Source organism: Arabidopsis lyrata (genome assembly GCF_000004255.2).
Source record: "Arabidopsis lyrata subsp. lyrata unplaced genomic scaffold ARALYscaffold_3, whole genome shotgun sequence".
Taxonomy (NCBI): Eukaryota; Viridiplantae; Streptophyta; class Magnoliopsida; order Brassicales; family Brassicaceae; genus Arabidopsis; species Arabidopsis lyrata.
This window is the reverse complement of record NW_003302553.1, coordinates 13,040,338-13,063,765: the sequence shown is the minus strand read 5'-3', so window position 1 is coordinate 13,063,765 and position 23,428 is coordinate 13,040,338. Positions and strand designations below refer to the sequence as shown.

Sequence of the window (23,428 nt, the reverse complement as noted above, 5' to 3'; positions counted from 1 at the left end):
TTAGAAAAAAAAAGATTCCCACCACGACAGTGGAGTTTTAGCCAACTTCATCCACGTGGCGAAATCCTGTTCGGTCTTCTTAAGCTGCCAGTTAGAGATGCAAAACGAACCAAACTTTAGGGAGTAAATTGTAAATACAGTCTTTTGAATGAAGTGTTTGATGATAATGGTTCTCTGATTAGAAAAAGGCTCCGGCTTTATCATTCTCAGACCATCATCACTAAGCACTATAATCGCAGAGATAGAGAGAAAAAATGGAGGTAGGGTTTCTGGGTTTGGGTATCATGGGTAAAGCCATGTCAATGAATCTATTGAAACATGGATTCAAAGTCACTGTATGGAACAGAACACTCTCCAAGGTAAAAAACAAAATTTTCTGCTTTTGATTGTGTTAATGGATAATGGTTTGTCTGATTTAGTTTTGGTAGTTCAGATCTGATAAAGTTGGAAACTTTGATTAATTTAATGCAATTTTTGGGGAATGTTGATGATTGTGTGACAGTGTGATGAACTTGTGGAGCATGGTGCATCAGTATGTGAGAGTCCAGCTGAAGTAATCAAGAAATGCAAATACACTATTGCTATGCTCTCTGATCCTTGTGCTGCTCTTTCGGTATTTTGAATCCTTTTTGCTACTTTTGTGTGTGTTTTAGCATTGGTGATGATTGATATGAAGTATCGAAAATAGTTACAATTTCCGGTTGTTTGATTTGATTAGGTTGTTTTCGATAAAGGCGGTGTTTTGGAGCAGATATGTGAAGGAAAAGGTTATATCGATATGTCAACTGTTGATGCAGAGACTTCTTTAAAGATCAATGAGGTTGAATCTTTTGTACTTTAGCTGATGATGTTTAGACTAAGAAAAGGTTGATTAGTTTGATATAGCTGTGTTGGATATTGGCAGGCAATCACGGGGAAGGGTGGTTGGTTCGTAGAAGGTCCGGTTTCAGGTAGCAAAAAGCCAGCTGAAGATGGCCAACTCATTATCCTTGCTGCTGGTGACAAGGTACAACTCAAAACTATACTTCTGGATCGATTGATGGATCTCGAGAACTGTTTTAGTTGGACTTAGTAGGAACTCTCGATATGCCGCTATAATTCGTTTGTGTTTAATGTTTTCTTGCAAGGCGCTATTTGAGGAATCAATTCCAGTTTTTGACGTCTTGGGGAAGAGATCGTTTTTCTTGGGACAAGTTGGAAACGGAGCTAAGATGAAGCTAATAGTGAACATGATAATGGGAAGGTAAATGTCCGTCTCTTTTACGATTACTATCGTTAGTAGTATGAATGGAACATGACTTCATGATACTATCTTTTCCCGTCTGATACAGCATGATGAATGCATTCTCCGAGGGGCTTGTATTGGCTGACAAGAGTGGACTTAGCTCTGACACTCTTCTGGATATCCTGGTGAGATGATCATACTTTGCAAGCTCTGAAATAATGCTGTTGGTTAAATCGGTTTTGCTATGGGCAGGATCTTGGCGCAATGACCAACCCCATGTTCAAGGGCAAAGGACCTTCAATGAATAAGAGCAGTTACCCACCAGCATTTCCACTGAAACATCAGCAGAAAGACATGAGGCTAGCTCTTGCTCTTGGCGATGAAAATGCTGTTTCCATGCCTGTAGCCGCGGCTGCGAATGAGGTCAGTTACTCAGACACAAGAACAGATTGGCTCTCCTCTGGATTGTCTTCTTAGCATTGATCTGACAAAAAAAAAGTTTCGGTTTTCGACAGGCTTTTAAGAAGGCGAGAAGCTTGGGACTGGGAGATCTCGACTTCTCTGCGGTGATTGAAGCTGTGAAATTCTCCCGCGAATAGCAAACTGTTGAAAACATCCACTCATTTGGATTGGCTTGAGTTACTTAAATGATTGTTATCTTCCCAGATAGAGATTACTCATTTGGCCAAAACACATTTAAAATCCTTCACCAAATAAAAAGTCTTAACCACAATCCATCTGAAATCACTCAAATTGAATTATCCATACGCTAAGCAAATTGAATGATCCAGAGGTAGAGCAAATGGATCGAAACAGAACCAACAAAATAGAGCAAAGTTCTTCATTTTTATTTACTCAGTGTGAAACAGAGGTAGAATTTCGTTGGATTGTGAAACTTTTCTCACTTTACCTCTAAAGCGTAAAAACGGATTAGGCTATAAAATGGGTGGAGTAGAGAAAGGTACCTATAAAGCCCATGGGCCCATTACTAATACAACAACTCAAGCCCATTAAATCCTTTTCAGCCCAAGAGGAATTTTCTAGGGTTTTGTCTTATAAGATGTCGCATTTAGGTCATTCCGCCTCTCGTCTTCTCGTCACTCTCAATCTCACAGGCAAAGCCTCTCGTTGCTAGAGGAATCAAACAATGGTAAACCCTACCTTCAATCTTTCTATCTCTTCTCATTTCTCCATCGTTTCTTCTTAATCTTCTCTTAAGAAAATCGTATTTTGATCTTCATTTCATATAGAGATCTCCTGCATTTCTTTTGCTTAGATATGGTAACGAGAATTCACGATTCTATCGTTGTATCCACCTTTATAGATGTTTTACTTCATGGGTTTTTGGTTTTATAACTTATTAGAGAATTGAAATAGGAAAAGCTTGAGACTTTGTTCTGTTTTAGAAGTCACTGATACGTTTTAATGGAGTCTTGACCTTAGATCTTTGTTACCATCGAAAGAACAGTTATGTTGTTGGATCTTAGACTAATAAACTAAGATGATTTGTTGTTGTTAGGTGTTTGTGAAGTCCTCCAAGTCGAATGCTTACTTCAAGAGGTACCAAGTTAAGTTCAGGAGAAGAAGAGGTACTAGATTCTTGATTTCGTTTTTTCTGATGATATTGTTTAATCTCTCTTATTTTCAATATGTTTCTGAAAGTTCTTTCATTTTTGTGTAGATGGGAAGACTGATTACAGGGCAAGGATCCGTCTTATCAATCAGGATAAGAACAAGTACAATACACCTAAGTACCGTTTTGTTGTCCGGTTTACCAACAAAGACATAGTGGCACAGATTGTCTCTGCAAGCATTGCTGGTGACATTGTTAAAGCTTCTGCTTACGCACATGAGTTGCCTCAGTATGGTCTCACTGTTGGTCTTACAAACTATGCTGCAGGTATTGAATTAGTCCTGCTTTTGTTTTCCAATTTTATGTTTGATTCTGTGTTCATGAGTTTACTTATGTGTAATGTAGCTTACTGTACTGGCCTCCTTTTGGCTCGCCGTGTTCTGAAGATGTTGGAAATGGATGACGAGTATGAGGGCAATGTAGAGGTATGTTGTGGGGTTTCATTTAATAGAAAAACATGAGTTTTTTTTCTCTTGTTAAAATACTCAAATCATACAATGAATCAGGCCACTGGAGAGGACTTTTCCATTGAGCCAACTGAGTCGAGGAGACCTTTCCGTGCTCTTCTTGATGTCGGACTTATCAGGACCACAACAGGAAACCGTGTGTTTGGTGCCCTCAAGGTACTTAACTTGTTTTCTTATTTAATATGCTAGAAGTGTTTTTATCTGTTTTTCTTCTTGAGCAAATGATGATACTGGCAATTCTTTAATTCCGTTTTGGTTTGCTTCATGAAACTGTAGGGTGCTTTGGATGGAGGTCTTGATATCCCTCACAGTGACAAGAGATTTGCTGGATTCAACAAGGAGAACAAACAACTTGATGCTGAAATCCACAGGAACTACATCTATGGTGGCCATGTTTCAAACTACATGAAGCTGTTGGGAGAAGATGAGCCAGAGAAGCTACAAACTCACTTCAGTGCATACATCAAGAAAGGAGTTGAAGCTGAGAGCATCGAAGAGTTGTACAAGAAGGTTCACGCGGCTATTCGCGCAGACCCCAACCCAAAGAAAACCGAGAAACCTGCCCCCAAGCAACACAAGAGGTAAAGAAACAAAAGCAACTTTATTAGTCTTCTGTAGTACTGGCTCATTGGTGTATTGTTATCTCACTTGGTGTTTTTGATTGATTGTTGTATAAACTAAAACAGGTACAACTTGAAGAAACTGACGTACGAGGAGAGGAAGAACAAGTTGATCGAGAGAGTCAAGGCATTGAATGGAGCAGGTGGTGATGATGATGATGAGGACGATGAAGAGTAAATCAGTCCAGCTTTCTTTATCTCATGTCTCTTGTAGCTTTTTATCTTTTGAGCTTAATGCCTCAAATTTTCTGTTTTCAGACTAAAACACTTTGCTTTTGTGTTCACATTTTTAATTGTGTTCGAAGATTTTGATTTTGAGGATACATTTTTTTTTAAGAAATTATTTCTTATTATCCCCATCCATCATTTTTCAGTAACTTGCATGTCAATAGTTCCTTCTTATAATCTTAGCATCTTATGTAGTTTGCTATTTGTCGCTGCTCTAATTTGGTCAGTATCTATAGAATCAAATCTAGTTCAAATCTCTGTTTAGCCCAATCGCCTGTGAAAAATAATAAGGAAAGTTGAGATTGTTATTAGAAACCCATAAGAGAGCCCAATAAGTAAATCTCAAACTGTTGTTATTTTATATTTCTTAACTCTCTAAAAAAGCTATGTGATCCTTCCTCCAAGAGCTATGGGGAGAGCTTGAGAGGTTTCCATGGAGAATATGAAAAGAAATCCCATTTTCATATAAAATATAACTTTGATTTGATTTGCCCCAAAAAAAAAAAAAATAAATAAAAAATAAACTTTGATTTGATTTGTTGAAGGAGCTCTTTGATCCAGAAGATGTCGCGCTGGTTAAATCTGGTTACCATACGGCCCGGATAGAGGACTTGGATGCCAGTTCAAAATTTTTTGGCCCAGATATAAAACCTCTAAAAGCATATGCTTGGAAGGTGCAATGTCCACCAAAGCTATGACATTTTTTGTGGCAAATTTTATCAGGTTGTTTACCGGTTACGGAGAATCTGCGAAAGAGAGGTATAAATTGTGATACAGGATGTATTACTTGTGGCGCTATAGAGGAAACAATTAACCATACACTTTTTGAATGCCATCCAGCGAGACAAATTTGGGCTCTTTCTCAAATTCCTTCGGTTCCGGGGATTTTTCCTACGGCTTCTATTTACGAGAACTTGGACCACCTATTTTGGAGAATACCTTCATAGGTAGATTCATCTTCTTATCCATGGATAATTTGGTACATTTGGAAAGCAAGGAATGAAAAAATCTTTGATAATGTGGATAAAGATCCATTAGAGGTCTTACGTTTAGCGGAGAAAGAGGCGAAATCGTGGCAGCTAGCTCAAACTGAGCTTCATACTGATAACCATGGTTTTTTAGATAATGAAAATCGAAACCGAGTGAGGGAAATTTCATTGGAGCCTAATTATTCAGGATATCGTTGTTTCATAGATGGATCATGGAAAGGAACCGATACTTTTTCAGGAACAAGATGGTATTGTACATCATCAAATGGAGAGATGCCAACCATGGGAGCTGCCAACATCCGTAGAAGTCTATCTCCTCTACATACAGAAGTCGAAGCTCTTCTTTGGGCGATGAAGTGTATGATTGGTGCTGACAACCAAGATGTAGCTTTCTTTACAGACTGTTCAGATTTGGTGAAGATGGTGTCTTCTCCAACCGAATGGCCGGCATTTACAGTGTATCTGGAGGACTTTCAGAGTGACAGGGAAGAATTTTCAAGCTTTTCTTTATCTTTAATTCCTCGTAGCGCAAATGTAAAAGCGGATAAATTGGCTCGACAAGTTCGTACCGAACCGCTTCATATCACATATGTAAACAACATTCCCCAAGAATGGCTCTTTTGAGCTTTAATTTAAGTTGTTGACAAAAAAAAAAGATTTGTTGATGTGTTGGTTTTTACATGTGTATGAAAAAATTGTATTAATGTTGGGTTATTCCCGCCTAATCTGATTAACTAATATTGAATTCACTCTACTTGTAGATGTCGACTTTAATTTACTAGATCAAGTTTCTTTAAGCTATTGTCGATTCACTCAATAAACTTGTTTAATATGATAGTTGGTGTCCCAAAAGAACTACAAATGAGAGAACAAGATCTATTGTAAAAGAAAAGAAACACAAAAGAGTATGGCATGATCTTGAATAAGTGTATATACTCTAGAGTACTTCTTGAGTAAACAACAAAATTATTAGCCAAGAATCCATAAAGAGAATCAAAGTTAGCCGTATATTCCAGATTCTTCTATCATAGATGCAGAAAACGAGTCTCTGGGGAGACTAGATTACTCTTTTCACAATTCAAATTTTGACCGTCTCAATTTTTTTTTTTGTAACTCATGTGATATTAAAGGCTTTTTAGGCTAAAAATTAATCATGAGATCTGGAAAAACCATATTAGAATTCGAACTCCGGTAGCTAATGCAGGTACCATACACTTTTCTCTCATTGACCACTGGAGTCTGGACCAAGGCAACTGTGGTTAGTCTCAACTTTTGAAAATTGCTTCAAACTGAATAAAGAAGTTAGAGAACGCAGTAACAACCGGGCGATATTAACCGATAGCATCCAGAGAATGACAAACATTAAACTTAACTTCTCAATTTCTTATAGTTCTCAGATCAAAGTAAAGTGAAATGTGTCAAGGTACAAGAATGCAAAAAGAGTTATGCGATGTCATGGTGGATTCCACTTAATCTATTTAATAATACTCGGAGTAGTCTTTATTATATAAATTCATAAGAAAAAAAAAACAAATTAGTAGTAATAACGATTTATAAAATCATCACTAGTAAAAGCTTATCTCTAAACTAGGAGTATATTTTAATCCAAGATGTCAGAAGTTCAGTGGAATCTCGAGCTTCGAGGATTGTTCTTTGGATGCAGATTTGGTTTGAGTTTATTCTCCAAAACATTTGACACAAAAAACTTTGACGAGCTAATGTGACAACATAACACATTCATGTAGTTGTTGATGAAGAGAGCTTAATTAGCCACGAAGATAACAATGAGTGCCTTATTACAAAACTAAAATGCATTTGCCTTATGATCTATAATATTATGAATATTTAAGGGTCCCAAATTTTTAAAATTTCATTTGATGGTTTTGTAAAATTATGTATTGTAAGTGTTATTTTCCATAGATTAGAAACTAAAAGTCAGTATCTTCAATATTTTACAGAATATTATATAATGTTTTTATTACAACGCATATTTCACTACAAAAAATGTTTTTAAACATTATAAAACATAATGTAATTTTTTCTCATTCTCCTTAGACTTTTAAAACTCAAAAAAGCACATACTAGACATTTTAGAAATCTTCAAAAAATAACTTGTATAAGACTAAAACAGAATAAGTCTCTCGAAATATCTTCTACGACTAGATCAATAAGTCTCTCAAAGCAATCGATCATAGTATTAGAGCAATCGATTCTCGCTCGCACCGATAAATTGTCATTGTGGCTCTTCTTTCACTGGCTTCATGGACCAAGACTATTGGTCTTGGACAGAAGAGAAGTCTCAATTTTTCATATTTATCTTGATTCATTTACTTGATGTTTGCTGGTCTATTGCACCCACTAGACACTTAGAATCTCTCTATAAAATAAAAGGGAATTCAAGACAAAAATCAATCTTTAACGATTTTGCCTTGTCAATTCAAGAGGTAATTGATGGAGATTTAGAAATTCTGAAGTATATTTTTCTTTCGAGTTTTACGGGATTAATTTTATAGACAAACTTTGATAGTTTACAATACTTGATCCACAAAATACATGCTTTGCTTTCCAAACATATTTTAAATAATTTTCAAAACCATCGCTAGTAATATCCTATCTCTATATTTTAAATCCAAAGTTCAATGGAATCTCGAGCTTCGAGACTTGTTCTTTGGATTTATCGCTATTTACAAAACAATAATAATAGAAGAAAAAACCAGCCTACACAATTATTGTTCAATAATACTTATATATGTATTCACACTACACTGCATATAAATATTAGGCCTGAGCACGAAGCGGATATCCAGAAAATTTGGAATATTCAGTATTCGATTCGTTTCAATCGAATACTTGATTTTGTGATTTGCTTTGATCCGAAAATTTCCGGATATTCGGAATATCGAATATTCGGATTTTTGTGTGATATTTGCGAATATCCGCTTCGATACTTCTGCACCTATTAAAACCCTAAAAAGCTAAGCGCTCGTGTATAAAACTACGAAGAAAAAGATAAATTTGGGAAAAAGAAATCGTCGCAGGATTCCAACTTCTTATTTTTAAGGGATATTAATTTTTTTTTAATAATAAATTTCACTTCACTAATAAAAACTATTAAATTATGTCACAAACACAAGTCCGAAGGATAAAAAACTGAATTTACAAATACAAGTAAAAATATATATTATGATATGCATATATATATATATATATATATTTTTTTTTATTATATATCGAAAATTACGGATCGAAGCGGATATCCGACTTTTAGAAAAACAATATTTGTTATTTGCTCCGTTTTTTACGAATACTACGTTTTCCTATTTGCTTTGCTCCAAAATTTTACGGATATTCGGATTTTTCGAATCGAATCAAAACGAATACCGAGTCGAAACGGATCTAACGAATATTTTGCCCATGCCATTAAATATTGCAAGTGATCGCAAAAATATAAGCTTAGTCTCTAATGCATTGTACAATTCATCAAATGTTGTAGTTACATGTGGCCACATGCTAATATATTCATAGTTTTTAATCCAAATATAATGATGACACCACTTACGAGATCTCCGCGAAGGGTCAAACTTGTTGTTCATTAATGTTTGCTAAACCATTATGTTAATGAGAAAAAGGTCCATCATTATGTTTTATGGCATATGATTTGAAAACGATCACGTTGTTTATTTTGTTGTTTCCTTCCAATAAATACTCTAATACTGGTATTAAGTCAGAGTATTAGTAACTTTCAAGGACAGTGTAGAACTATAGATGCTTCTTTTTCTATTATTAATTGATTATATAACATCCATCAAACTCATATAATTCTGCATAAATATTTAGAGATTCTTCTGTAGTCATCCGCAAAAGTGACAAAAAAAAAAACTCATCCGCAAATGTAACGTTTGCAAAACAACTAACTAACTAGTCGGAGAATCCCTCCTACAACAACAAACCAAAACAATTTAGAGCATCTCCAACATTCCAATCCACTCTATTTTTTTTTTTTTCTAAACTCGGTTATAGAATAATATTTTTTCCAATCTCACTCTATATATAGAACAATTATATTTTATACTTTATTTTTTATACTAATTCTATTTTAGAGGAAGAAATGAAGTGATACATTAGAGAAATATCATACTATATTTTAGAATAAAAAATAGAAATATACATAGGAGATGGTCTTACATGTTTGGTGTGTTTTACTATGTCTTTAAATATATGTGATTGTGTTTTCAGGTTTCTTTTGTATATTTGGTTAGTCTTTTGTATTATTTAATTTGCAATGGTTATGTAAGATATTGTTAACTGGATTTCATGTTATTTGAATTTTGGCTTTTCTTTTCAAGTTTAGTTATTGTTTAAAGAATTAAAATTATTTATTTTTGGTTAAATACATGATTAGCCACAAAAATTACAAGAAAACAAGATTTATATTCTTAACTGGGAAACACTAATATAGTAAGTGGCTGCTTAGCCACGATTATGCTTCTTGCATGTGCTTAACCAACCTACTTGATGTAAGTCAAATTAGACCTAAGACTACTCTTTCAAATAAGAGATCAATTGCAGTATTTTAGAGTCAAATTCCACAAAGTTTTTTTTGTTCACACAATAAACTAACATTCTCGAAATTAGGCTAAATAAAATAAACAAAGCAAGCAATTAAATTAGGTAAAAATTTAAATAGATTAAAGCGTCAGGTTTAGAAAAATTCTCAGGAAATAAACTAATAGTAAATCTAGCAAATTAATTAGGATTATTTATCGAACCGTTCTAGAACTCAAAACACTAATGTATAGCCAACCACCTCTCGAATGTATTGACTAACTAAACCTAATATCAAGAAGTTCCACCTCTCGAATGTAAACTTCTAGAATTAGACTAGCATTAATAACATGTTTGATATGTTCACAGATATTCTTAGACCACCTCTCGAATGTATCTAGTAATTTCTGCCCACCTAAGATTGTTCCAGTAACAGACGCCCTCTCGGATCAAAACCTATTATCCTATGATCAAATTCTGGTTAGCTACTCTAGAAGCATTAAGAATAACCTAAGGTGAAGAACTCTAAAGATTAATCCTAACATGTAATCGATTTACAAATTCATCTAAATCTCTAGTGAGAATCCCTAAACCTAAGAAGGAGATTACTCATACATGATTAATGAAACAAAAAACATGCTTGAATAAAATTGCAATAAAGAAATCAAAAGAAGAAAAGAGTTTAGAATAAATCTCTCTCTACAGGGATTTGAAATCTCTGAAAGTAGTTCTTTCCAATTATATTCTAAAGGGTTCAAGCTCAAAGAATTACAAACCAAATTGTAGAAGAAAATCTGATAATGAATAATAAAAACCATAAAAACTATTTATAATGTCTCCAAAAACGTGCATGGACTAAAGTTACAAATAGAGAAGTCTTTTGGGTTGATTCTTCGGGCTTTAAAACTCCTAAACCGTCGAGACTTTTGCTGGGCCGCGTGTGGTGTCGATCGGCCCTAAGGGGTGTCGGTCGACACTCATGCTTTGGTCTGATACCGAATTCGTTTTTTCAGCTCTTAATCTCCGGTTTAGCTCCATAATGGTTCTTTATCTCCAAATTTGTCCCAAACGTGTAAAAACCTGAAAAGACTCGAAAAGAGTTTAGAAACAACAAAAAGACTCTAAAACTGACATATATGTTATGACTAAATCGGTAAAATATGTGATATATCACTAGTCCCAAGTTTGCTACTCATATTCCGTAGCTAATATCATCACGGAATGATGGTGACATATTGCGGCTAAATAATCATAAAATATATAGTGATAATTTGGTAATTAATTATAACCACGAAACAATAAAAATACGATGATATAGCCATGATTTATTTTAGTAACTATTCATGGGGGAAAACGGCCAAAATCCACCCAGACTATTTGCTGGCGGCCTTTTTCAACCCAAACTTTAATCTCCTGCATAAATCAACCCATACCACATATAAATTCAAATTCCAAACCCAAACTATATAATTTTTTGCCGATTTCAACATCTGCTTTGACGGCGTGATGAGACCGTTAAACTGTGCCGAGTCAGCGACTACGTGGCATCACTCGTGGCATCTGGGCTTGATAAAACGACGTCGGTTAACATTTGGTTTGGTGTTGAGTTCAGACCCTAATTTTGTATAAAATTCCTCCGGTTTACACTCTAGCATCTTCACCTCTCCACCGATATAAGCATCCTCCTCATCTTCACTAGTCACCCAATTCCCACCGTAGTACACACTGAATGTTGCCACATCCATAGTACTGCAAACGACATCAAAAAATTAACATTCAACCCAATTACAACTCTCTCAGACATTTCATCGAACACTTGGAGGGTTAATTAAAATCGAACTCTACAATGAAGAAATTGAAGTTGCTGAGACTTGCTTTATATGTAAATTGAAAAAAGGAATGATTCTAATACGAAAATATCATATCATTTAGACTTAACAAATTAAATTGACATAAACAAAGAAAGAAGAAACTACTCATTACCTCATTCTCTCTTCTCAAAGACCCAAAATTGTAGCTTGGAAGTCGTTTTCGTCAAACAAGGGATCGCTTCTTCGATTATTAGACACAGTTTCGTTTTGAATTGAGATGTTTCTCTTCAAACTCACTCACACTCTCTCCGGTTCACTAATGTTTCTAAGAACCCTAATTTTAATTTTTCCCCCAATTTGAAAACGGCGTCGTTTTGCAATCAAAACACCAAACCAAATGTTAAACGACGTCGTTTTATCAAGCCCAGATGCCACGAGTGATGCCACGTAGTCGCTGACTCGGCACAGTTTAACGGTCTCATCACGCCGTCAAAGCAGATGTTGAAATCGGCAAAAAATTATATAGTTTGGGTTTAGAATTTAAATTTATATGTGGTCTGGGTTGATTTATGCAGGAGATCAAAGTTCAGGTTGAAAAAAACCGCCAGCAAATAGTCTGGGTGGATTTTGGCCGTTTTCCCCTATTCATGGCTATGTTGATTAATAGCTACGAATATTTAAGATCAATCACTAAAATTGTAGTGGCTCTACGTATTTTTCAACTAGTATATATATCTAACCATTTTGAACGATTATTTCCTTAAAATTGTTTGAAAGTGCTATCGAACGACTTATCTTTGGATAAGTAACAATACAATCGTGAAAATGTATCATATCATATATGTATCTATCATACTTTCAAATTTTGTTTCTAAATTTATTTCCATAAAAATTGTTGTTAAACAATTTCTAAGTGGTGAAGTGATCGAGCCGATGAATACACTGCTTTGTCTTGACGATGCCATTTTGTAAAGTCTGGATTTGTTGAAGTCGTTGTCCCAACCGTGATGATAGCAGACAGAACGACTTTGGATTCATCAAGGTGAACGACAAGGTCATACCCATTGAGAAGAACATGAACTTGAAGCTTCCACATGAGGTAGTTTTGTGTTGTTAGCTTTGAAATGTTTGACATATTGATATTGAGAACTTATTTGAGTTGAAAAAATTGTTTCACTATTGTTTTTAGAAGAAAATATGGTGATCGTTAGAAATTTTTTTTTTAGGTTTTTGAAACTTTTGGCTTTGATAACATATAAAGATTGAACTATTCTTATTCGACATAGAATAAGAAATTACACAAATATATACAGACTCATTTAAGAATTTAGAGTAAAAATTAATTATAATTAGATCCCTTAACTTATTATTTACTTATACTCTTATACCTTTTTCTTCCAACTACGTTTTTTTTAAAGAAGAAAACGGTGAGACTGTACTTTTTTTTTATCATCTGAAATATTATTATTGAAACTTGAGGTGGAACCAAAGTCGAATACAAAGCCCAAACAAGGGAAACTAAGCCGGCGGACAACAGAAAAGTTCCCAGAAACTAAGCCGGAGGAAAACGTAAATTCCCCGGAAACTAAGCCCTAAGCAAGGGAAACACAACCACTAGTACAAAGCAGAAATTTTAAAGCCAAAACGAAAGAGATCGAAACCATAAACTAAGAATAGAGGCAAACAAACTTAAACCCGAAGAGAAACCACAAGGTCCAAGCACAAAACATGACCTTTTCTTTTGAGACACCTGCGAAAGAGATTTACCAATGCTGCCCACGGCCAACCCATTGATAACAACTGCCTCCTCCTATCATGATGAGAGATGAGCTCTCGAAACCACGTAACCAAGACTTCATAACCCGGCAAAAAAAGGCCAAAACTGAACCTCGTAAGATACTTCCGGATGCGGCGAAGACGATACGTCATGGAGCGCCTAGATAAAAGTCTTAAAGAAGCAATCCAATCACACCCGATTCGGAAATGCAAAGACAAGGAGAGAAACCTAACCATCTCGAGGAACAAGGATCATGAAATTAAGCACGACACTCTGACCGAAATGGTAATCATCCACAACGTCCTCCACCAAAGAGAAGACAATTTTGAAAACCTAGAACAAAGCACAATCCTTCACACAAAAACCTCCACAAAGAACAGAGACGATCCAAACGAGAGACTGCTAGCTAAAACAACACAAGGAAGTGACAACGGAAAGACAAAGGCATGAAGAAGTCTGACGAGAGACCTCACATCAGCCAAGCCGGCGGCATCGAAACAACAAAAAGCACAAGAGCGAGAACAAGATCTGGGTTGGGAAGAGCAAGAAACAATGGCACTATTACAGACAAAGCTCACCGTCGATCAAACAGATCCGGCACCATCCTCCTCGCAGGAACCACGAACCGCACAGATCTGAAACGCTAGACCGCTTCCACAGAGAACACAACCTCACAGATCGAAATAACCAGCAAGAAACCCCAAACGAAGGCCACAAAAATTCCAAATCAGAAAACACCACCGAGAGAAGATCTACAAAGGAAGAAAAGAGAAACGAAAATTAAACTAAAGAGGCACAACGCCGGAGCAAAAAGCCACCGGACGTTGGCCGAACTCAAGAAGCGGCAGAGTCTTAAACTATGGCTAAGAGAGAGAAGGGTTTTGGAGGCGTAATCTAGCCGATCGAAACAAAGACAAATATAACACTAATTATGTGAAAAAAAAATTATAGTTATCGGTGGTTTCCTGATACTCTCGTACTCTTATATTTTCAGTACATTTCCCACGTGACCAACCCCTTTCTTAGTCCAATTATAGTTATCTAGCACCTCATTTTATTTTTAACTTTTATAAAAACTATTATTAGCTTACTTTATAGATTGTCCTAAAATTCACAGGCCCACATTTTATAAGAATCAGAAAGTATTTGCATTACATTTGATAATACATTTGATAATTTTGGAGTCCTGGTAAATTCATTATTTCTGTCATTTTCAATATCATCAATTTTTAGTGATTTGTCTTCGGGTTGCCAAAAAATGCTTTAAAACTATTAATAACATGTGTACTGCCCATTTTAGGATTACGAAATTTATCAAACACAATTTTGAAAATGGTCTTTTTGCAGATGGGTTTACAAATTTGGACATTTTTGAAGACCCGAAAAGACATTTTAAATGTCTAAAAGATGCTTGAGAAAATGCTATACGTACTGTTTGGATATTTATGCCAATATTAGACATTCACTTGCAAATTTCTAGTTGTAGTAAATCAAGGATATCGATGATACTGAGTTTTGAAAAGAACAAAATTTACAGTCTGATAAAATTAATAAAAGAAAAATGTTGATTAGATGCTATATCAAAATTGCCGTTGCCTTCTGGGTTTAATATAGAGTAATGAATAATGATTGACCAATTAAGTGATTTAACTAATGTATTACTGTATATGTTTTAATTCATGGTATGCAAATTTTGTTTTAAGTTTTTTTTTTAGAATACCAAGAGGATTTGGGCCAAAATCCGTAATCTCCAGGTCCGAAACTATAGTATATAATATTATTTTCATCTCAAACGTCACTCGAACTGGCAACCTCTAAATTTCGCTTAGGATCTTTACCAATTGAGTTAACGATACTTGGTAATTTTGTTTTAAGTTCGTAATGGATTCAATTATTATAAGTTATAACTAACATATATTTATAGAATTTGCATGATGAATTTTGTTTTGAGTTTAATAATAGAAGATAATTTTTTTACTCACTATATCTGAGTCAATCACTAAAAAGAATTTTGTTTTTTGTTATCAAAAATATATACTTTTTTTTTCTAGTAGAAAACTTCTATTTTTCTTTTATGAGTTCATTTGTGGATATGATCCCAGAGTAAATAAGGAAAAAAAAAATCTTCCATAGTTTTAGCTAGGCTTGGACATTCGGGTACCCGTTCGGGTTCGGTTCTTTTTTTTCGGGTATCGGGTCTATTCGGGTAGGGGGTCGAGACCCATTCGGATATTCTAAAAATTTGGTTCGAGTTCGGATCGGTTCGGATATTTTAATAAAAAAGCAAAATACCCGAAAATAATCAAAAATACCCGAAATATTTTCGGGTTCGGGTCGGGTTCGTGTGTTTTACTCGTATATACCCAAATCTAACCGAAATACCCGATTTCTCAAAAATACATTGGTTACTCTCTGCCCAAATATAACCAAAAATATCTAAAAATACTAAAATTACCCAAAAGAAAACTACATCATAGTTATTTTTTAACCAAATTAATCCAAATGTATTCGAATTACTCAAAAATACCTAGTATATTCGGATTTATGATTATAATTTTAGGTATTTCGGATATTATAAGTATAAATATAACTAATATTTTTAGGTGTATATTTGTATTCGGGTACCACGGGTATTGGATTCGGTTCGAGTTCGTTTCGGTTTTTTTTTCGGGTAGGAGATCTAGGATCCATTCGGGTATTTTTAAAAATTGGTTCGGATTCGGTTCGGATATTCGGTTCCGGTTATTTTGCCCGGGCCTACTTTTAGCTGTCTAACCCAGAGTCTCATGAAATTGTTTAAATGTAAAGAAAAAAGGTCTCATAAAAATTGTTTGTGATTTGACAAATGTTGAAAGCTTTTGTGGTGGTTTCTGGCAGAGAGAACAGATTTAAGTTGTTCATGTTAAAATTTATTAAATTTTGAATGTTGATATTTAGCAAGTGTCGGTAAACTAAAATAAATTAATTATCGCACGATACGCCCACTTCCTTAATCTCAACCATTACCTTAATATTTTTATTTTCCATACTTCTTTCTTTACTACAGACGTCGTCAACAAACCGCCGTAATAATATTTTTCTTTTTGGTCTCACTTTTCAAAAAGCTTCAAAACGAAACTTTAATGAACAAAAAAAAAAACAAATCCACTCGCATTTTAATATTCAACATTGTGCGTACGGTGCAATGCAATGCACAGTGTTGTAGTGTGTACACTTAACGCGGACTATTACAAAGTCCACGTCTTATCCTACGTGTCATAACTTCATAAGTTACTGTCTGAACTGGACCCCACAACGTAACAAAATAATAATCAACCACTCTCTTTCCATCATCTCTTTTGGCTTTCTTCTCTCCTACTCTCTCACCATCACCCACTGAGTTAAGAGAACAAACCAAAACAAAAAATATCGAACCATCACCAGCAGAATCTTAGCTGGATTCATCACTCTCCTCTAAAGTTTCTCTCTTCACTTTTCTCAGATCTTGAAGAAGAAAGAAGAAGAAGAAAAACACAATGCTCTTCTTCTTGTTCTTGTTCTTCTTCTACTTACTCTTATCTTCATCCTCCGATCTAGTCTTCGCCGACCGTCGTGTCCTCCACGAACCTTTCTTCCCTGTAGATTCACCACCACCGTCACCACCATCACCACCACCACTTCCTAAGCTACCATTCTCTTCCACTACTCCACCATCTTCAGACCCAAATACTTCACCTTTCTTCCCTTTATACCCTTCATCTCCACCACCACCATCACCAGCCTCATTCGCTTCTTTTCCGGCGAATATCTCATCTCTAATCGTCCCTCACGCCACTAAATCTCCACCTAACTCCAAAAAACTCCTTATAGTCGCTATCTCCGCCGTCTCCTCCGCCGCTTTAGTCGCTCTACTTATAGCTTTACTCTATTGGCGTAGAAGAAGAACCAACCAAGATCTTAACTTCTCCGATGATAGTAAAACATACACCACCGACAGTAGCCGTAGAGTCTACCCTCCTCCTCCTCCGGCAACGGCTGCTCCAACACGACGCAATGCGGAGGCTAGAAGTAAACAGAGGACGACGACAAGGACGAGCTCCACCAATAACAGCTCTGAGTTTCTTTACTTAGGAACAATGGTGAATCAAAGAGGAATTGAAGAACAATCTCTTAGTAATAATGGATCAAGCTCAAGAAAACTTGAATCTCCAGATCTTCAACCACTTCCTCCATTGATGAAACGAAGTTTCCGGTTAAATCCAGAAGTTGGTTCAATCGGAGAAGAAGAAGAAGAAGAAGAGTTTTACTCTCCACGTGGATCACAAAGCGGGCGAGAAACATTAAACCGGGTCGGAGTTCCGGGTCAAAACCCTAGATCTGTTAACAATGACACTATCTCTTGCTCATCTTCAAGCTCTGGTTCACCAGGAAGATCAACGTTTATCAGTATCTCTCCTTCAATGAGTCCTAAAAGATCTGAACCAAAACCTGTAGTAATCACCACACCAGAACCACCGGCAAGGATTTCTCCGGCGGAGTTAACAGATTATAGATTTGTTAGGTCTCCGTCACTATCGTTAGCTTCTTTATCGTCGGGATTTTGTCCGGTGAAAAACTCCGATGAAGGAGGATTGAATCAAATCTCTAGATCTCCGACGGTTACATCACTCACAGCTTCACCGGATAATAACAAAAAAGAGAACTCTCCGTTATCATCTGCTTCAACTTCACCGGAGAGACGACCAAATGATACACCGGAAGCTTACTTGAGATCTCCGTCGCATTCTTCTGCTTCTACATCACCGTATAGATGTTTTCAGAAGTCTCCGGAGGTGTTACCGGCGTTTATGAGTAATCTCCGGCAAGGTTTGCAATCTCAGTTACTTTCTTCTCCTTCAAATTCTCATGGAGGACAAGGTTTCCTTAAGCAGTTAGATGCATTGCGTTCTCGTTCACCGTCGTCTTCTTCTTCATCAGTTTGTTCTTCACCGGAGAAAGCTTCTCACAAGTCACCGGTTACATCTCCGAAGTTGTCTTCCCGGAATTCGCAGTCTCTAGCATCATCTCCGGATAGAGATTTTAGTCATAGCTTAGATGTATCACCACGGATTTCGAACATTTCACCTCAAATTTTACAGTCTCGAGTGCCTCCGCCTCCGCCGCCTCCTCCACCATTGTGGGGACGACGGAATCAGGTGACTCATAAGGCGGAGACAATCTCGAAACCGCCTTCTCTTACACCGCCTTCACATCCATTTGTGATATCATCCGAAAACTTGCCAGTGACTTCTCCAATGGAGACTCCAGAGACGGTTAGTGCCAGTGAGCCAGCGGAGGAAACTCCGAAACCGAAGCTAAAGGCGTTACATTGGGATAAAGTTAGAGCAAGTTCGGATCGTGAGATGGTTTGGGATCACCTTCGATCAAGCTCTTTCAAGTGAGTTAATGCTTTACTCTATTTATATGCTTAGTGAGAATGTGGTTGTTGAGATTATGAATGTGGTTGCAGATTAGATGAGGAGATGATTGAAACGTTGTTTGTGGCAAAGTCGTTAGATAACAAACCAAATCAGAGTCAGACAACTCCAAGATGTGTTCTCCCGAGCCCGAACCAAGAGAACAGAGTCTTGGACCCTAAGAAGGCTCAGAATATTGCGATACTGCTTCGCGCACTTAATGTCACTATAGAAGAAGTTTGCGAGGCTCTTCTTGAAGGTAAACTATGCTGCCACATACATAGTTTCTCATTTTCTTCTCCTTTGATCTCCAGAATTATAGTTCTTATGCGTTTGTTTAGCTAGTAAGAATCATTTTGAACTAAGAATTTGAAGTCCTGAATGATTAGTAAACCGGTTAAAGGTTTTTCGAAGATATTGTTGAGATATTCTGAAAGCTTCGTTTCTTTCATGGTGTGGAGATTCTTGGTTATATTCATGTTCTTTGTTATGCTTTTTCAGGTAATGCTGATACACTTGGGACTGAACTTCTTGAGAGCTTACTGAAGATGGCACCGACAAAAGAAGAAGAACGCAAATTGAAAGCGTATAAGGATGATTCGCCCGTTAAGCTTGGACATGCCGAGAAATTCCTTAAGGCAATGCTAGACATCCCTTTTGCCTTTAAAAGAGTTGATGCGATGCTCTATGTTGCTAACTTTGAGTCCGAGGTTGAATACTTGAAAAAATCTTTTGAGACTCTTGAGGTATTATATTTATAGCAAGTTCCTTTCTCTTTTTTTTACCGTAGTGTTTGTATCGGATCATGATTTCATTCCAAATGTTTTGGGTAGGCTGCTTGTGAGGAACTAAGGAACAGTAGGATGTTCTTAAAGCTTTTGGAAGCGGTTCTAAAGACGGGAAACCGTATGAACGTTGGAACAAACCGAGGGGATGCTCATGCGTTCAAGCTTGACACACTCCTCAAGCTAGTCGATGTCAAAGGCGCTGACGGGAAAACAACTCTCTTGCATTTCGTTGTACAAGAGATAATCCGAGCAGAAGGCACACGTCTCTCAGGTAACAATACAGATGACATCAAATGCAGGAAACTAGGCCTCCAAGTCGTATCAAGTCTCTGTTCAGAGCTAAGTAACGTCAAGAAAGCTGCTGCAATGGACTCAGAAGTACTAAGCAGCTACGTCTCCAAGCTTTCTCAAGGCATCGCCAAGATTAACGAAGCTATCAAAGTCCAATCAACGATCATAGAAGAAAGCAACAGTCAGAGATTTTCGGAATCGATGAACACGTTTCTGAAAAGAGCTGAGGAAGAGATCATCAGAGTACAAGCTCAAGAGAGCGTCGCATTATCACTTGTGAAAGAAATCACCGAGTATTTCCACGGAAACTCGGCTAAAGAAGAAGCGCATCCGTTTAGAATATTCTTGGTGGTTAGAGACTTCCTTGGAGTAGTAGACAGAGTCTGCAAAGAAGTAGGGATGATAAACGAAAGAACAATGGTTAGTTCTGCTCATAAGTTTCCTGTTCCAGTGAATCCAATGCTGCCACAACCTCTTCCTGGACTCGTTGGACGAAGACAATCTTCTTCTTCGTCGTCTTCTTCTTCCGCTTCGTCATCAGACGACGAACATAACTCATCCCATTAGTTTCTTTAAGGTGAGATCTCAGCTTTTGTCTGTGCATGTTGTTGTAAAAAGTATATCCAGCAATGGATTGTTTTGTCATAATAGATTTAAATATATATAGAGGGAGGGAAAAAATGTCAGAGACAAAGAAGTATCTTTCTTTTCTTCATTTGTGTAAAAAATAATATAGGTTTACGTTAAAATTTGTTCATCTTAATTTAATAATCTTAGAATAAATTAAATTTGTTCATCTGATCCGTGTGTACCACGAAAGAATGTGGAAGACTGGAAGCAAACATATTACTTATTTAAGCTTCGTTGCTGAGTGTACCTCTGTATTTATGTCTCAAACTAGTTACAGTATTTGTTGGATTATAAGGTAAAATTACATAACTCTTGTAAGAAATTTTTTTTTCGGCATTACATAACCCAATCAACTAAACTATCATGGGACAAGACAACCATAATGTCTTCTAGTTTATGCAACAACTATAAACTCTAGATGATTCATTCAGATATAAATCTTCTTCTTGTGAACCCTAGATCCCGAACACGGCTTTCTATAAACTGCGAATATGGGACAAGACACCATAATGTACCCAGAAAATATCATCATGGACACAACTCTATAAACAATATGAAAAGGTCATAAAGCTCAATCTGAAACAAAAACTAAGGTGTCCAAATTTTAGGATCAATCAAGATCTATCACAAAGCGTAAGTGTCCTCACTGGTCTTGGTTTATACAAAAGACACTTGAATAATTTGATTATCAGGACAACATATGCTCGTTAGATAAGAGATATAAGTATATAACCAACACTATATTATTCCACTGGCCAGGAATAAAAAACTGGAAAACGTTTGGAAAACAAGTTATATAAAATAGCAATACACAAATATCATTTAAAATCTCAAGAGTTGGATAGAATGCATACATTAGTATGACCATTATAAATCACTACCTCAAGTACCCTTTTACCTACTTCAAAGAACCTTGATGGATCTGAACAAAAGTTGGAACATAATTGACGAGAAGTGAGCATACAGATTTCCCATCTTGATGATCGACTTGTATGAATTTATTTTCTCCTAAAATGTTTAAGAAGTTGTTGGAGACCCCATTATTTTTACCGGGACACACTAAAACTTTGTTCTCTCGGTCGACCAAGAAATTCATGGGACTACAAAAGTGAAAAGGATGGTGGAAATTGGGTAAATCAAATGATAGAAACTTGATCCATGACGCGGCTCTTTTACTCTCAATCTTAGTTGCAATCCATACATTATTAGCGGGTACCTGCCTGTCCTGAGTAAGCAAACAAAGTTGTTGCTTTTCTCTTGTCACTGCTAAGCTTAAAATATTATAATAATGATGATCACCCGGAAGAGACACCCTTCTAAATCTCTCTGTTGAAAAATCAAAACTTTGTAAGAAAATCCCATCGCCTTCTCTAAAAGCAAGCCAGTAAATGTTTCCATTCACTGACATAACGCAGCTCTTCCACAATGGTTTTAACCAGTCTCTACTCTCACTAATAACCTTCCACGAATTAGAGGTAAAGTCATAGATTTCGAACTCAAGTAAGCCTGGGTGAGTTTTACCAGTGTGAACAATCCTCAAGATTTTGTACTTGTTGCTTGAGGATATACCGAGAGCAAAGTATTCGAACTCTTTGTTGGTACTTCTCGGTTGAATCCACCTTGTTTCACGTGAAAGCGGATTCCAAACAACCAGTCTATCGTCTTTGGTGGTGCATAGCAAGCCATCGCAGTGAAAGACGTTTTGTATGTCGACTTCTTCTGAAAAATTATGAGAAAGAGGATCTTTTAGGCTAAATTGACTTGTTAGGTTTACCTTGTTGTTGTCAATTTTATGCATATCGACGCTCGCTAAATAAACCCTAGAGTCAATCAACACGATGATTTGAGACGGCTTCATTGCAAGTATCTTATCTTTGATCAGATCGTTCCATCCTTTGCATGCCCATCGTAATCTTGCCAAAGAAGTCAACGGAACCCTAGAGAGTATCTCCACTACCAAATCCTCCGGAAGATAGTTTGTGCTCCTCTTCTTCAACATCATCTCATTCATGTTTCTCATAAGTCATACCAAAACGTTTTCCTCTATCAAGGGGAGAATCAAATATCTAGGTCTTTGCATCGTTGCTGTGATTTGTAGAGTGACGTCATATACAAACAATTGGGGACTTCGGCCCAGATACAGCTGTAGTTTGGGCTTTTGGGCCTGAGATCCAGCTGTCTGTAGTTTGGGCTTTTGGGCCTGAGATCCAGCTGTATAAATTTATTACTAAAACCAAATATATTCGAGATTAATGAAAGGAAAATTTAAGGTCAAACAAATGAATCCCTTTTAAAATATTTTTGTTTGTTTCTTTTGGGTGTATGAAATTCTCTAAATTTAAATGTTTAGATATCAATTAAATATAGATAAAGGTAACGGGTTGGGGTATTCAGCGGATTAGCTAATTTTACCGTTTTTCCAAATATACTCCCTTTTGCATATCAAAAATAGATAATAAAAAAAAGTTGATACCCGTAAGGGTCGGACCGAATAGTGGCTATCCCAAATTTTTTTTTTTTTTGGTGAGCACCGGGGGAAAACTCCCCCTGAATTTATTAAAAAAGAAAAAAAAATATTACATCCGAATCCGTCGTGGAAGCGTAGTTCCAAAAACATCGTCTCTCAAAATTAAATCAACAACAACCGTAACCGAAACAAAAGCATTAAAACCAAGAGGCAAAGAAAACGCATAGTTAGCGAACCCGTCGGCAAGACGATTAGCCTCTCTATACACATCAGTAACCCGGACAATCCAGTCCCTCGCAATGAAGATACTCTCCACTATTTGAAGATACTCTCAGTGGCGGCTTAACATAGGGGGCAAGCTGGGCAATCACCAGGGGCCCACAAACAAAAGGGGCCCACACAAATTTTTTTTTTGTAAGTATAACCAAAAAAAGTAAAATCTGTGCAAGTAAAACAGAGAAAAGAAAATTATTATTAAAAAAAAGGCCCATATATATTTGCATTCCTTTTAAACATAACGTA

The 23,428-nt window shown here is 36.4% G+C and overlaps 4 protein-coding genes across 4 annotated transcripts; 3 read left to right on the top strand and 1 right to left on the bottom strand.

Moving 5' to 3' along the window:
• Nucleotides 1-52: 52 nt before the first annotated feature.
• Nucleotides 53-1,960, top strand: LOC9321794 (glyoxylate/succinic semialdehyde reductase 1). Its single transcript, XM_021031652.1, has 8 exons — nucleotides 53-359; nucleotides 503-613; nucleotides 719-820; nucleotides 905-1,006; nucleotides 1,128-1,243; nucleotides 1,332-1,410; nucleotides 1,478-1,648; nucleotides 1,741-1,960. The coding sequence occupies exons 1-8, from the start codon at nucleotides 255-257 to the stop codon at nucleotides 1,822-1,824; spliced, it is 870 nt and encodes a 289-aa protein (XP_020887311.1). The 5' UTR covers nucleotides 53-254; the 3' UTR covers nucleotides 1,825-1,960.
• Nucleotides 1,961-2,236: 276 nt separating this feature from the next.
• LOC9321793 (60S ribosomal protein L5-1) lies at nucleotides 2,237-4,285 on the top strand. Its single transcript, XM_021031651.1, has 7 exons — nucleotides 2,237-2,375; nucleotides 2,745-2,814; nucleotides 2,907-3,125; nucleotides 3,204-3,283; nucleotides 3,365-3,481; nucleotides 3,602-3,906; nucleotides 4,012-4,285. The coding sequence occupies exons 1-7, from the start codon at nucleotides 2,373-2,375 to the stop codon at nucleotides 4,121-4,123; spliced, it is 906 nt and encodes a 301-aa protein (XP_020887310.1). The 5' UTR covers nucleotides 2,237-2,372; the 3' UTR covers nucleotides 4,124-4,285.
• Nucleotides 4,286-16,571: 12,286 nt separating this feature from the next.
• Nucleotides 16,572-20,572, top strand: LOC9319692 (formin-like protein 1). The gene is made up of 4 exons (XM_002885679.2): nucleotides 16,572-18,711; nucleotides 18,784-18,989; nucleotides 19,232-19,476; nucleotides 19,564-20,572. Exons 1-4 carry the CDS (start codon nucleotides 16,811-16,813, stop codon nucleotides 20,374-20,376), a joined length of 3,165 nt encoding a protein of 1,054 aa, XP_002885725.1. The 5' UTR covers nucleotides 16,572-16,810; the 3' UTR covers nucleotides 20,377-20,572.
• Nucleotides 20,573-21,257: 685 nt separating this feature from the next.
• LOC9319691 (putative F-box protein At4g10190) lies at nucleotides 21,258-22,497 on the bottom strand. Its single transcript, XM_002883578.2, has one exon. It carries the CDS (start codon nucleotides 22,457-22,459, stop codon nucleotides 21,338-21,340), a length of 1,122 nt encoding a protein of 373 aa, XP_002883624.2. The 5' UTR covers nucleotides 22,460-22,497; the 3' UTR covers nucleotides 21,258-21,337.
• Between the last annotated feature and the right edge of the window lie 931 nt (nucleotides 22,498-23,428).

What these genes read in the sequence shown, in the direction of transcription:
- LOC9321794 (XM_021031652.1), top strand. Translation starts at nt 255, where the DNA reads ATGGAGGTAGGGTTTCTGGGTTTGGGTATCATGGGTAAAGCCATGTCA. An exon ending in GGAACAGAACACTCTCCAAG is followed by an intron (nt 360 to 502) that starts GTAAAAAACAAA and finishes ATTGTGTGACAG; the next exon opens with TGTGATGAACTTGTGGAGCA. An exon ending in ATCCTTGTGCTGCTCTTTCG is followed by an intron (nt 614 to 718) that starts GTATTTTGAATC and finishes TGATTTGATTAG; the next exon opens with GTTGTTTTCGATAAAGGCGG.
- LOC9321793 (XM_021031651.1), top strand. An exon ending in AGTATGAGGGCAATGTAGAG is followed by an intron (nt 3,284 to 3,364) that starts GTATGTTGTGGG and finishes ACAATGAATCAG; the next exon opens with GCCACTGGAGAGGACTTTTC. An exon ending in GTGTGTTTGGTGCCCTCAAG is followed by an intron (nt 3,482 to 3,601) that starts GTACTTAACTTG and finishes ATGAAACTGTAG; the next exon opens with GGTGCTTTGGATGGAGGTCT.
- LOC9319692 (XM_002885679.2), top strand. Translation starts at nt 16,811, where the DNA reads ATGCTCTTCTTCTTGTTCTTGTTCTTCTTCTACTTACTCTTATCTTCA. An exon ending in CTTCGATCAAGCTCTTTCAA is followed by an intron (nt 18,712 to 18,783) that starts GTGAGTTAATGC and finishes ATGTGGTTGCAG; the next exon opens with ATTAGATGAGGAGATGATTG. An exon ending in AATCTTTTGAGACTCTTGAG is followed by an intron (nt 19,477 to 19,563) that starts GTATTATATTTA and finishes TGTTTTGGGTAG; the next exon opens with GCTGCTTGTGAGGAACTAAG.
- LOC9319691 (XM_002883578.2), bottom strand. Translation starts at nt 22,459, where the DNA reads ATGAGAAACATGAATGAGATGATGTTGAAGAAGAGGAGCACAAACTAT.